At 40.9% G+C, this 14,293-nt stretch overlaps 1 protein-coding gene across 1 annotated transcript in view; it reads left to right on the plus strand.

The window, feature by feature from the left end:
* The window catches only part of LOC307077653 (BMP/retinoic acid-inducible neural-specific protein 3-like), a 41,637-nt gene that overhangs the window by 12,727 nt on the left and 14,617 nt on the right, over positions 1 to 14,293 (plus strand). Inside the window, exons 2-3 of the mRNA XM_079739084.1 lie at positions 2,748 to 3,213; positions 12,372 to 12,562. Of these exons, the coding sequence (XP_079595210.1) occupies positions 2,948 to 3,213; positions 12,372 to 12,562 (457 nt within the window). The 5' untranslated portion in view covers positions 2,748 to 2,947. The remainder of the gene's footprint in view (positions 1 to 2,747; positions 3,214 to 12,371; positions 12,563 to 14,293) is intronic.

Raw genomic sequence — 14,293 nt, forward strand, 5'->3', positions numbered from 1 at the left:
AATGAATAAAAGAACAGTGCCATGCTGGGGCACAAACAGTGACATGACTACATGCTCAGAACACAAAAGGCAGTGTGACACAGAGAGAGAGAGAGAGAGAGAGAGAGAGAGAGAGAGAGAGAGAGAGAGAGAGAGAGAGAGAGAGAGAGAGAGAGAGAGAGAGAGAGAGAGAGAGAGAGATCTAACACTATGGCTCAAAGACTGAGGTTCAGTAGCATTGCAACTAGAGCAGTTGTAGCCACAGGACTCATATTTAATTTAAAAGCATCGACAGTTAGAAAGGTGGATTGGTACTTTGACAAGACACAATCCTTTGTTAAATCACACATTGGAATTGGAAGTGGCTGATGTGTGCCAATTTATTTGAAAAGCGTGTTAATTAAATATTTATTTTATCCATTTCACTAGATTCACTAGATTAGACAAGATTCCCAAGTTCCATTAAGGCAAGTAAATCTGGTTTCCATGGATGTCCTATTCCACATGGCCGAACTTCATCATGCTTCCCTATAGTACAAACACACACTCTGACCATATTTCTTTCTCTCTATCTCTCTCCCCCTCACACACACACACACACACACAGACACAAACACACACACACACACACACACACACACACACACACACACACACACACACACACACACACACACAAACAGCCACACACACAAACACATACACCCACACCCACATTCTCACTGTATCCCTCTAACCCAGTCACACACAGACACACAGACTTATAATAGACACTCAGCTCCAAAGCACAATGGCTGATGAGGTAAAATGGGCCTTGAATCAATTTGGAGACGTCTAGCCATCTTATTACAAGCATGCAGACCTCTTTTGAAAGATTGACTACCCCACCCCCATACGCACACATACCTATATGCTTGTCTCCTCCCCTCAACCGCCCTCTCACTGCATGTAGTTAGCTTAAACAATCTATCACAATCTAATGTCGCACCTTGCAGCCCCTCTGATAGCCCTTCTCTTTATTTGCATGTTACTATGTTTATAACATAGTTGTAGCATTAAACATTCATTCGCACACACACACACACACACACACACACACACACACACACACACCTACACACACACCCACACACACAGACACCTCTCTGACTAGCTGTAGTTTGTGGCCATAACTTCCTCTGTCACTCACAAACATTTTTAACCTGAGACATGTATACTTTATATATAAGCATAAATACTCCCATGCACACACGCACACATCCATCTTTGGGTCTCCTCCCCACAGCTTCCCTCTCTCTGCATGTTTGACTACACTATACAACAATTGATCCCAATTTACTTACCCCATCTGGCTCCCTCTCCAACAGAACTTCACCTTGATCTGCAAGTTATGTATTCCACTAAACCTCTCATTTCATGTGTCACACAAGGTTTGACACATCTTGTTTCATTAACATTTTTTTAACGACGATAAGTCATAAGTGCTTTGTAAGCCTTTGGTTTAAGAAGTAATCACTTATAATACATTCATTTGTAAGCCTTTAGTTAACGATTAACTATTCATTAAAAAAACATGAATGTACATTTGTAGATGATTAAAAAGTGCTTTGTTGGAAGCTATTTTAGCAGCAGGTGTGATATTGACTATCCTTTGCAAACTATGGAGAAGGTACCAGACTATGAATGCAGACCAAAGCCCCGAAGCAGCCACTTGCAGAGCAGACATGTTGACCTCTTATGTCCTATTGCTATTGTTTTTTTTATTATTTCTGGGGCAGAGTTTTTTAAAACGATTTATTATGAGAGAGGAAGTTGTAATGGCCGTGTTATGGCTGCATGACTCTGTTTTGCTGCATAATGAGTATAATCATTCTGGAAGTAGCTCAGACCAGCATAGATCTAATTAAAGAAGATGAAGGGATACCATAAGCCACTAGCTACAATGCTGCAATGTTTTCATTGTTCTGCGTTTGTATGATGGCTAACTAGTGTGTGTATGTGTGTGTGTGTGTGTGTGTGTGTGTGTGTGTCTTTCAATGTGCATGTTTTCCTTTGTATAATTGATATACTCGTATAATGTAAACTCAAATGTGTGAGACTGCATAAACACATAAGTGTGTATGTGTGTGCATGGGTTTGTGAGCCAAGGCAGAAACTAGCCAGATATATGTGCATGTATAACAAAGAAAAAGTCATAGCCTGTTGAAAATCGAAATTGAACCATTGCATGTTGTTGTTTTTTTCTGATATAGCCACTCTAACACAACATTGGAGTTTTTGTAGAAGATAGAAGTGATATTGGGTGAACTCAAGTTAATAATGCGCGTATTCAGCAACGTCAAGCTGAGAAGATTGACCAGCATCCACAGCACGCCCGTACACAGCAAGACACGGCTAAATAGGTCAGGAGAAAAAGAGGGGTTATTCTGGACGAGAGCCATCGCTTTGGTGTTTTAGATCTTTGGGAGAAGCTGTCCTCACTCTGGTCCTGCAGGGCAGGCTGTGAATGTAAACCGCTAGTGTTTGCGTTTGTTAGTTAGAGCATGAGAGGGCTCTGCGAGTGTCAGGAATGCCAAAGAACAAAGCTGAGGCACTCGTAAGATATTGTTCTGTGTCTGCAACGCTTGGCCGATTTGCAACATGCGAAGGAGAGGTTTCTTTTTGTACCCACAGTAGTTGTGTTTCACCAAATGCGTTATTTTCTTTGTTGGTTTTGTTTTTTCGGAATACAAATCCAATGCTGCTTTCCTTCGTTCCTTCACTTTTAGGTGCTTTGCGGCCGTCAAGGTTATGAAGATCCTCCGGGGGTCCCAGCGGAGGAGCAAGCTGTCAACACTGGGCTTAATCTGGTGAACACCCCCGGTCCCCATCCCCAACCCCCCTCCACTACACTCCCTGATCTTCCCGGCCCATCTCACCCCCGAACCCCTTTACCCCACCTCCACCACCACCAACCCCTCCGTCTCTGATGGCTCAATGGGGCAGACCAAACCTGAGCCTCCACTGCTGGATGTGTGTGTGGTCGGCGGTCACATCAGCAACATCTGCAACAGCGTCTGGGTCAACCGGGGCAGCAGCAGCAGGTGCTGCGGCTCTCAGCCTCCCTAGCGACAATGCTGGGGGCCCGTTGGATTGGCTGCTGTCGGACAAAGGCCCCTTCCACCACTCGCCGGATTACATGGACTTTGTGGAGAAGAACCGGCAGGGCTTCTCTACCAGATATAAGATCTACAGGTGAGTGGGCGCAGAGTGGCAGTTTAACTTTAGGATATGTCCATGGGCTGGTGGATGCAGAGTGTTGTAACCGTGAAGATCAGACGAAGCAGCCTCCAGTCTGCAAGGGCTTTTTGTTATCAAAGGTACAGAAAGCTACAAGACTCATCTGGTTATTGATTGATTTTTTTGTTCTCAAACTCTCGGTCCGGGAGAAGATGAGATTCCAGAGTAAAAGAGAAGAAACATTGACTTGCTGTGTTTCAAGCATATGAAACCAAGAGCATTTTAAAATTGAATTCAGTTGATAGATAGATGGGAGTTCCATGCCTAAGGGAATTTTTGGTTGGTGTTAAACGTGTGAGTATGTCTTACACTTATATGATCTTAAACCCAGAATTCCCTGCTCTTTCGTCCCCATTCCAAAATAATAATGAAATTCAGATAAATACTGATATCTATTGTATAAAATGCTGCAGCTGTTCTTCACCAAGCAGATTTTGAATGTTTTGCTCTCTTTCAAATCAAGGTTCTGTTTATTTTTCAAGACGGTGTTAGTATACCTGGGGTCACTTGGTCCTGATGTCGAAGTGACACAGCAACAGTGTGTGTTTCGATCTGAGGAGTGGTTAATGTTAATGCCTGCGTGGATGGCAGGGCTAAGGTTCCCGAAGACTTTTAGTGTAACGCAATGTGTTGTGCATTTCATATAAATTGGTCATTATATCGCTCACTCAGCAACACAGAGTTGCTGAATATAAACAATGGAAAGTCGGACTGGACCGTAACCATGGGGATAACCCCAAACCCGCTTCCAACCCCACTTAAAATTGCTTTTCCAAAATACGTTTTTAGGGTATTTGTGTTGAATTCGATATGATACGAGGGGTTTACTTATTATTTAAATCATTTGTTTTTTAGTTTTATAGAAAAAAAGTGAATGTCGCTCATCCATCAATGTGAATGTGGCAACACACACCCTGTTGCCACCTCCACCAGATTAGAGAATCCCAGTGTAACGTTGTCCATTTTACAACTATCCCAGGTTCAGGATCCAGAGATGTTCATCTTGTCAAACCACACAGTGTGACACATAAAAAAGGAAAACATGAAAAGATTGAGTATGTGCCAGCCTGAAATGAGTGTCAATAGACTGCTGAAGGATTTGAGCATATTGATGAGATTTAGAGATGCACTTAGCCAGAAATTCACTTTTTTTTTTGTCATTGTCAGTCTCTGTATTATAGATTATAGCCGATGGAAATTGTATGCGAGGGAGAGAAATTGCACTCCATTTCAATCAGGCAAGGTGAATTAATTAATTGAGATGAAGTAGGCTGCTACTGAACTATTTTTATCCGTCAGGGTCCAATTACCTGCATTGTCAGATAGATGGAATGTCCTTTTTCAGGGAGAAAATGAAGAGCTACGTGTGAATTTTGCATTAGCTGGAGTTTATTATTGATCAGGAGACCAATAGCGTTTTCTCTGAAATTATATTTGATCCATAGTATTATAAGATTGAATAATATATATATATATATATATAATATAAATATATATATTATATCAATTATTTCATAGTCTCATATCATAAATTAAACATGCATTCCATTAGCAGTGAACATAAACTAGAACTTGAAAAAGGTATATTCTTGTCTGAGGCTATTAATAACACGCCATTGTCATAGCTTTGATTCCGATTTGCAATATTCTAGTAACCATTCTTTGGCTTGGTGTTGTCAGGCTGAAATGTTGTTGGCAGTCAGTAATCACATGACAACGGGCACATGGTGGGACAGGTGTGATTAATGTCCCGTGATTGATTACAGGGAGGAACATTTCTCCTGGGGAGCTGTATATTATAACTTTAACTGCCTTCAAGTTTTTTATTCCTTTCTCCACACCCAGTCCTTAGGGGATGGAATGCTGATTGTGTCAGGTGATCAGGTGAAATACGCTGATTGGTTGGAAGGGAGAAATGATGACTCGTCAAGATGACAATGCGGTCTGACTGAGGCATCAGGCTTGTGAGCAATTAACACTGATGGCATCGTAACTCATGCCTATTGTCGTTTGGAGGGAACAAGATTCAGGCCACTGTAAAATATACAAAGTGAATGGACGGGTGGACAGGAGGTCTCAGACACCTATGGATCACTGGAGGGATGCTTTATGGCCCTTGGAAATTGGCTTCTTCGTTCAGGATGTATAATTAGTTTTTTTTTCTTCTTCTTTTATTTTTTTTTTCGGTTCCAGGAAAGGCAGTGGCCCTCTGGAACCGAGCGGCATGGGCGGCAGCAAGATTAATAGTCTTATCATGTGGCCAAGTGATTAGTGAGCTCTTAATACTTATTACTCTGCATTATCACAGACTCCCGTGAGAGGCTTCCGTCAGCTGCACGGTTGTGTTTGAGGCTCCTTAGATTACCACAACACAGCCTTGATTAATAGTGATGGTATTAAAAAAAAAGAAATTGTGAAAAAAAGTAAACAGCATTTAAATCTTCCAAAATTGAAATCCAATTGAATTCCGGCCCAATCCAGTTCACATGCCACAAACGTAAGTCAAACGCATTAATCTGGTGAAAAGGGCTACATTCTGCACTTTTGCATTGTAATGCAGTTCATTCATCATAGGCCTACTAATGTCAATCTCCGATCCAATGCCATGTCTCCATTCTCATGGAGGCACGGGCTCTCTCACACAACACAAGCACGCGTGTACGCACAAACAGACCATGACATAATATATATAATAATACACAATGCACCAGTATAAACTGACCAAATCTGGCATTTTTCTGTAGTCGATCGCAAAAGGTTTGGTGCTTGCAGCTTCGGATATTCTTCCTGCTGCTGTTTGTTTGAGCAAATTTTTTTTGACGGCCCATTCCTCAATAAAAAGGCCCCATAATTTCTGAGGCTAAAACAGTAGAGCGTTGATTGAAAGTGACAATATTATTTTCGCTCCGGACCGGTTGTCCTCCTGAGCTTGCTGTATCTCTGCTAAATCCTAATAAAGGCTTGATGACAGGAGAAGATGAATTACCAGAAGTGGTGCTTCTGGTTAAAGTAGTATGAGGCATTCCCGAGAAAATGAATGCTGTAATGAATTTGCACCTTCTCCATTCCTCTCCCTTCAATTTCTTCCCTCCTCTCACTGATTGAGTTTGAAAGATTTTTTGAATCAAGTGCTCTGAAAAAATCAAACAATGCTGTTAGTTTGCATATGTATGTTTGTGTGTGTTTGTATGTGTGTGTGTGTGTGTGTGTGTGTGTTTGTGTGTGTGTTCATCCTCCTCCGCGTGACAACATGTGTGCCCCTGTGCACGTTCATGCATTTGTCCAACGGTGCACCCAAGGGCGTAGGAACCGGGGGGGACGAAGGGGACGTGTCCCCTCCAATATCGGAGACAGGCGTATTTGTCCCACCTAAAAATTATACCGGATCTGTCAGGTTTCCGATATGTGTCCCCCCCAATGTTAAACTAATTCCTACGCCCCTGGGTGCACCCGCACACACGCGCACACACACACAGAATTGTTGGAAGGGAAGACAATGTGTGACTGCACATATGCGTTCACATAATGTGCGTGTGTTTGTGCTCTGCCTACATGTTTCTGGAGATCCACCACTAGAGATGGTGTGACTATGGCTTCCACTGGGCCAACACAAAGTGGGCCTTCCGTTCAAACCACCTGTCCATTGGAATCATTGCCAGCCCTAACGCCTCCCCTGCAGCCCCTGCAGGGAACCAGCAGAAGCAACAGCAGGCTTTTGGCTGATCGCAGGGCAGTCGCATGCCAACATTAAAGGGGACCAGTCAAGCTCTGCTATTGTCTTACATTAGGAAGTACTGCTTCATATGCGTGTTGTGTAGAATCCCAGTCTGCCATCTCAACTCTGTATCCAAGCATAAATCCTTGATAGTCTTACCAGTGGCATCAGCAGCCCGCCACAATAGCAATATTGCCTTGCAAAATGTATGTATTTCATTCCTTATTAAAAATGGGCAAATCCTATTTAATTGTAAAGCTGCCTGCAGCCCATTGATTTGCTTAGACCGTCCTCGCCACACTCTCGTTCTCTCTCTCTCTCTCTCTCTCTCTCTCTCTCTCTCTCTCTCTCTCTCTCTCACAAAAATGTTGACAAAGGCCCCGTCTCTGAATAGCCCATCCCCCCGTGCTAGCTCTGAATCAAAACATGATCATGCAAGGAAGGGTCTCTGGCCAAAATCCTGAAAAGAATCAATCCATAGTTCATAAATGGTTTTCTTAAGGGACGCAGGAAAAACATGAAAAATCGAATGAAATGCATGGTCTCAATCCCAACGAGGACTAGTGTACTGGTTTCGTAAGCTTTTCTTTGGGGGGGGGGGGGAGTCCGAGATAGTTTCCACCAATGTAGCATACACATAAAAAGTCAGCTCAACCTTTTATAAAGTCTATGTGAATAACCTTCTCACTGGTGCTTCACTGGCCATGCATTTAGTTAGGCTATATTGTTTAGGGCAATGTTCATTACATTTTGCTTATTGTGTTAACATATTGACACAATGGATCTTATCCAGTGGGAAAAACAGACGTTTGCACTCCAATTTGGACAACAAAATATTGAGGATCAATGATGTTAATCACCCTCTTTTCATCTTGTTTCTTACCTTTGATTGGGCAAAGATCGTAACAAATCCAAAAAAAGTAAATGAACTTACTAAAATTTTGTAGTATCACACCGCCACTGACATTCAAATAATATGGATTTTTTTTTTTTTACAAACCGAGGAATATTCAATTCTACATAACTGACATAAATGTGAATGAAGTTTAGTAAATAAAGACTGTTGCTTCAACAGCATCGAAGGGGTAAATGCTATTTGCTAAAATTAATAACCTATATAGTCAAGATGTTTGAATCTGATGCACCTGTAGCCTTAGAGCAACAGGCTTGATAAAACTAATGACTTGGAGCGTACTCCCTAAAATCAGCTCCGTGGTGAACCCCATTTAATTTCCTTCTCTCCTTCCAGGACAAACCATTTGCTCTATCAGGGGTTTAAGATAAGACGGGGCCAGCTTATCACAGTCGACGATAACGCACAAAAAAAAAGAACGAACTAACAGGATTTCTGCGAAAACACTTTCTATAGCTACTTTCTAATAGCTCTGTGTGTAGATACAAACACACACACACACGCACCAGACACATACATACACACAACCTATTTTTCCATCCCTCTCTCTGTACGTGGTGTGTCTTTGAACTACCTTCTCCACTTTGCAAGTTGGGACTTGGGAGAGTATGCAGTGTCCCAGTTGAAGAGGTCATTTATTTGTATGCCATGCAATAAGGTGAGGATTAATAGCTACACCAGGTACATCTGACCGAGAGATTTGTCATGGACCTTTGTCTAAGTCGTACATTGTCGGCAGAAAGGTCAATGGGGTACCTTATATCCATTAAGTACAAACTGAACTTTCCACTCCCTTCCCCATTACACCCACACATGGAAAACCTCTCATATGATACCGCGTTAACTTCCCTTTACAAGGCAGAACCAGAATGAAAAGAAAAAGTGTTGCTGATTTGATGCCTTAGCTGAGAAAAATTCACAAAAAGTATTGAAGGTGTCTTTGAGCGAGAACTCCTTCACCGCTTTTACCTCCACAGACCAGCAGATACTCGCTGCCGTGCTATGAGTCACACTTTTCCATCCGTGGTGTGTGGAGTCAACCTGCGCTGGAATGAGGCAGAGGGGGTTGAGGACACAACCTTGGTCATCCGTGGCTGATAGGAAAGAGTTTTAGAGTGGGCTCGTCTTAATATATACGTACACTAACAGCTTTTGCAATGATGCATGGATGTGTGTGAAATGTGTGAAATGTGATTACATTTAAAATGGCTCATTACATTAGTATTTACATAAGTCATGGTATTAGTGTTGTTATTTGTAGTGGTACAGTCATAGTTGTGTGTTTATATAGTAGGGCTGCAAGAATTGTGACTGCCATTGTCAAATCATCAAACGATTTTTTTATATATATTATATTTTCTTATATTCTGTACAATTTTCTAAATAACAGCAAATGTGGTATCTTTATCCGATAAGGATCCTGGAAAAACAAAACTATTAATTTTGTATTCATCTTTTAAGCATATTTGAATTTAACTGCAAAGTTAAGCTGCAAATTATTGTTATTTGAACTTGAAAAATTACTCAACTGATTTATCAATTAAAAAAATTAGGCCTTGGTTCCTTTTATGTTATTCTTGCTGTTTAAATGGTCAGATAGTTTATATATAGTCAAAAGCCTTTGAGATTGGGCAGTCATGCATTGATGTTGAGAGGCTCTTTAAAATAGGTCCGTTCACTACAAGAAGCAGCTGGCCCGGGTAGGCGACGTTCGTTCAAGTTATGACCGTATTGCAGGAACATCCTGATATCTAAATTTAAAGTGAAATGGGTAGTAGCATATCGCCGCTGTGGTGTATAAATAAAAAATCACACATCTCAATGGCAGCTTATTCAGTTTGAAGGGCGTTTTGTTTTTTTTAAGTTAGAAAGACATTGGATATTCGACAGACATTCATTTGAATTAACGATGTGACCCGGGTAACTAAAGACACAATTACCAGTGTGAGTCCCAGTGTGTCTAGCGGTGGATACTTGCTGAGGCGATGGAGGACAATCCTTGTGGGCTCAGTGGAGGCATGGGGTGGTGGTTTAATGATGTAGCCTGCAGTTTGCCCGCATCGTGCCCAGATTGCTGTCTACACACTTATGCAATCCGATCACAAGGCTTGCCTGACCATCTCGGGATGTAGTCTAGCTCATCGGATGACAATGTGAGAAGGACCTGTTCTGGTACTGCCCGGACCAGTTAATGCGTCCAGTTTCTATTGGATGTAAAGTCACACTGACATGACAAATGTAACGAGGCCTTAGATTCGATTACATATCTGACGATTGAATAATCAACTGCAGCTCTGATTGATAGTTCCAGTAGTGTTATCAGCCGTAGTAGTTATAACCTTTCATTACCGTTTCATATTTTTTTACTTTTCAGGGACCGTGCAATTCCCACTTGCACACGATTAAGCTTCAACTTGGTACCCTGTCAGGGATGCAATAATATATGAAATGATCATCGGAAATCTTGCATATGGGGCTTATTCCATCACCCTAAGTTAAATATGAAAAACATTTCTGTTCAAACAACCTCTCTCTCACTAACAAGAACAAGGTGAGGATAGACATGCGGCCTTGGACAATGTTTAAAAGAAAAGTGTATGGATGCCTGTAAAAAAACAGATACAGGCTCGCTCAATGAGCTCTGCTACGGGTTTAAAGCCTGAACCATGACATCACAACATCGCTTATGTTCTCCTCAATCTAGATTAACTATAATATATACTGGTAATCACCAAAGTGTTTTATATTATAATTGAATTGGACTTTGGTAATAGGTCTGTCTGGCATTTTTATTATCTTGTCTACCATTTGATAGTAATATACAGTAATTGAAGCTTATTTAGACTGTTCTTATTAGGGTTGACTTCTGCTGTAGTTTCAGTGTAAGCAGTGACATTTATTGTGAAAGTTAAAATGTTTGTAACCACATGTATGTTGACAGATAAAAAATATCAATATAATGAATTGTGAATGTGTGTGTGTGTGTGTGTGGGGGGGGGGGATGTTACTTAATATATTCAATGCAACGTCAAGGAATTGTTTTTTAAAGCAAAAAAACATTTCGTTCTGGCTTTTCAATTTAAGCTTTGCATCTAATCATGACAATGTAATAGCCTTTGAAAGGTAGTATCTTTCACCAAGGTTGTGTAAGTATAGATATAATTAAACAGCAGTTATCATTTTGTGTAACAACATCAATGCATATCTAAATAGCCAATGCATATTTCATTTAATTTAATAAACAAATAATTTATATATTTGTATGTCTATAATTCTTATCATATAGACAAATAAAGCTGTGCATATCAGAAAACCACAAACACAATTCTGCTGATGTGCCACTAGTTTTCATATAAATAAAATCCCCCAAAAATGTTGTAATTACATTTTATTGAATAAAGTTTCTTAACAAATTCTGGGTAAAATAATAACCGTAGAAGTCAGTTAAAGGATAAACAGAATCTTGTGCATTACAAAATACAGCAGATAGAATTGTTTTGTAAAAGCTGGGAAGGTGTCATACAAGTACAGAAATCCTTGATTTATGTACCAAAAGCCATAATTGTATATCTCCCCAAAGAATTGTGGTTATTTGACTTGGACATAGCAATGTTTTTGCGCTGTGCAGAAATAAACCATGGCTGCGACAAGCTGTGTGGACCTCAGACATCCCACTTTAACTCATAGCTGGCTAATGTTTACACAATAACAGAATCCACAAGAACACAATCTGTGAAGAGGAGATATGCAGGAAGAAATCTTCTGTGCCTTTAGAGCAGACAAAGCTACAAATAACCAAATGCCATACATTTGGCATTTGGATTTTAATTTGCGGTTGCCCAGAGCCTCACAATGTAGATGATTCATATTCGGTTCCCATGACTCATAACATTATCATCTCATAACTGTTTTCAGCAATTAAAAAAGTCTATTCAAAACGAAATAACCACTGAAGGACAAGTTATTTAAACATTGCATGAGATACACTTCACAGAAAAAATGAGATCGAGGAACATTAAGTAAACAAGCTGCTGATGAGATTATGGTTTGTTTCAAAAACGTATCACAGAATACACTTGCGTTGTACCTTCCCGCTCATGTTCGTTGTCTTTTGGGTTGTTAAATCCATATTAGGATGTCTCTCACTGATGGGGCTTTCAGCGTGTACAGTACCTTACTAAATGCTACTAGGTTGTTTCCTCAGCCTCCCAAAGTCCCACGCTTCTCTGTCTTTTTCACCCCCTCTGTCCCTGCTTTACTTAAGCACCTCTCTCTGACTCTGGCTGCTCCCCGACTGACCCTTCACATTTCCTGCGGCTGTTGAGAATTTTAAGCTAACAATGCTGTTGTGTGACTGCATCTGGCCCTGTGCGCTCACCTCCTCTTCCCCCTCACTATAGGCACACATTAATAAAAAACATGCCATTAATGCCAACCACTGGTGCCCTTGTCCCTTTTCTCCCTCTCCCTTGCATACCTTCTCAGGGAATTTGGGCGATGGAAGGTGAACAACTTGGCAGTGGAAAGGAGAGAATTCCTGGAGTCTCCTCTCACTTTGACGCCCGAGTTCGTCCGGAACATTCGGCTGCTGGGTCGCAGGCCCTCCACCCAAATGATCACGGACAACCTCATCAGAAAGTATGGGACCCATTTCCTGCTGTCAGCGACGCTAGGAGGTAAACACAGAGGATTGTATGGATTAACTTCAAGAAGGTTGAGTGTTGCATGTGTAAGGCTGTCAAGCTCCCCTGAGGGTCATAATAACAAAAAAAAGTGTACTGTTTAAATCTGTGCGCACAGATTAGTAAAGTGTGCGGACAGATTGGTAAAACTTGCAAACGAATTGGTAAAGTGTGCGCACAGATTGATAAAGCATGGATTTGCCATCCGCATGCCTTTTGTGCAGCAAATCAACCTGCCTTGAATTACGATGACACCTTCTTCCCAGTACATCAGATTAATCTAGATTTAAATTTGAATTGGTTTTCATGTGAAAAGCACTAACAATGCACACAAAGCTAGGAAAGGTCCAAACCACAAAGCTAAATTAATAGCACTGATTTCACTATAATTAAAAGTAAAAAAATTGTATTTAAAGTAAAGAAGTGACTAAGAAGTAAGAAGCGGTCGACGTGTTCCAAGGCAGGTCCATTTGCTGAAGTAAAAAATCCATGTGGTCCTCTGCACATGGTTTCCGAATCCGATGGCACACTTTACCAATCTGTGCTCACACTTTACCAATCTGTTCATATGCTTTACTCATCCATACGCACAGATTTACACTTTACTTTTTATCAAGGGGTGCTCTGTACAAAGCCGTATTGGGTTTGCTAATTGTACCCTTTGGAATAAGCGCACCAAACTCTGCACTCTGCTCTTTGGAACATTTCTTGTGAGCTAATTATGCATTTGGGACCAGATTCTTTTCCACTCAAATGTAGATGTTGCAGACCCCAGAGTGGCAGATCCTATATTTTATCTTGCATATAAGTTAATTAAAACTTGCAGTCTGAGGTGTTACCCACACAGGAAACAGACAAATAAACCCGGTTCGATAAGATAAGTCAAAACAAGTAAATCAATAGCAAATCACAGGACTGTGGTAAAAAATAATGTGTCATTGCATTGCAGAGATCTTTGAAAAAGCCTTCACATTTTTAACATGTTACCATCCATAGCCAAACACACACACACACACACACACACACACACACACACACACACACACACACACACACACACACACACACACACACACACACACACACACACACACACACACACATTAATAAATAAATGCCAAAAAAAGGCCCACTCGGTTGGGTGCCTTTTTTTCTCCACATTTTGTCTTTTCACAGCACTCTTCAACAAAGCCTGCTTTAGCTTGGACGGCCGCTTTTGAAAAGTTGTGTTTGCAACCAGCACAAATAAGGCATCTTTGGCTGTCTGGCATATCGCCCATTCTTTGTTGAAGAAAGTATAGAAAAATGCAGAATTTGTCGCGCCTTGGGCTTTGACCAGAAATGTGCTGTTCGGATTAAAAATTGATTGCTTCAGTGTCGACAAATGTATCAACTTCATGAAATGTGTAAACGGCACATAGAATGAAAGACACAACTTGAGCTGAACACTACCGCATAAAATTGTGCGTAAATCATGGAAACGTTTTAAGCTTATTCAACCACTAGCACCAGAAAGTAGCACAGCCGGTGCTCAAAGCAGCAGGAAAGCCAACATCCTGTTAGTGTTACTGGTTGCTACTAAATGGGGCATTTTTGGGGTTCATGGTTTCTTCATCAGCAATCAAAATGTTTCTCATCCAATCCTCTGCAGGGAGGTGTGAAAATGTGAAAAATGTTTTTTTTCTTACCAGAAATGTGTGTAAAACAAACATACACTAACATTCA

Source organism: Pollachius pollachius (assembly GCF_949987615.1).
Source record: "Pollachius pollachius genome assembly, chromosome: 7".
Taxonomy (NCBI): domain Eukaryota; kingdom Metazoa; phylum Chordata; class Actinopteri; order Gadiformes; family Gadidae; genus Pollachius; species Pollachius pollachius.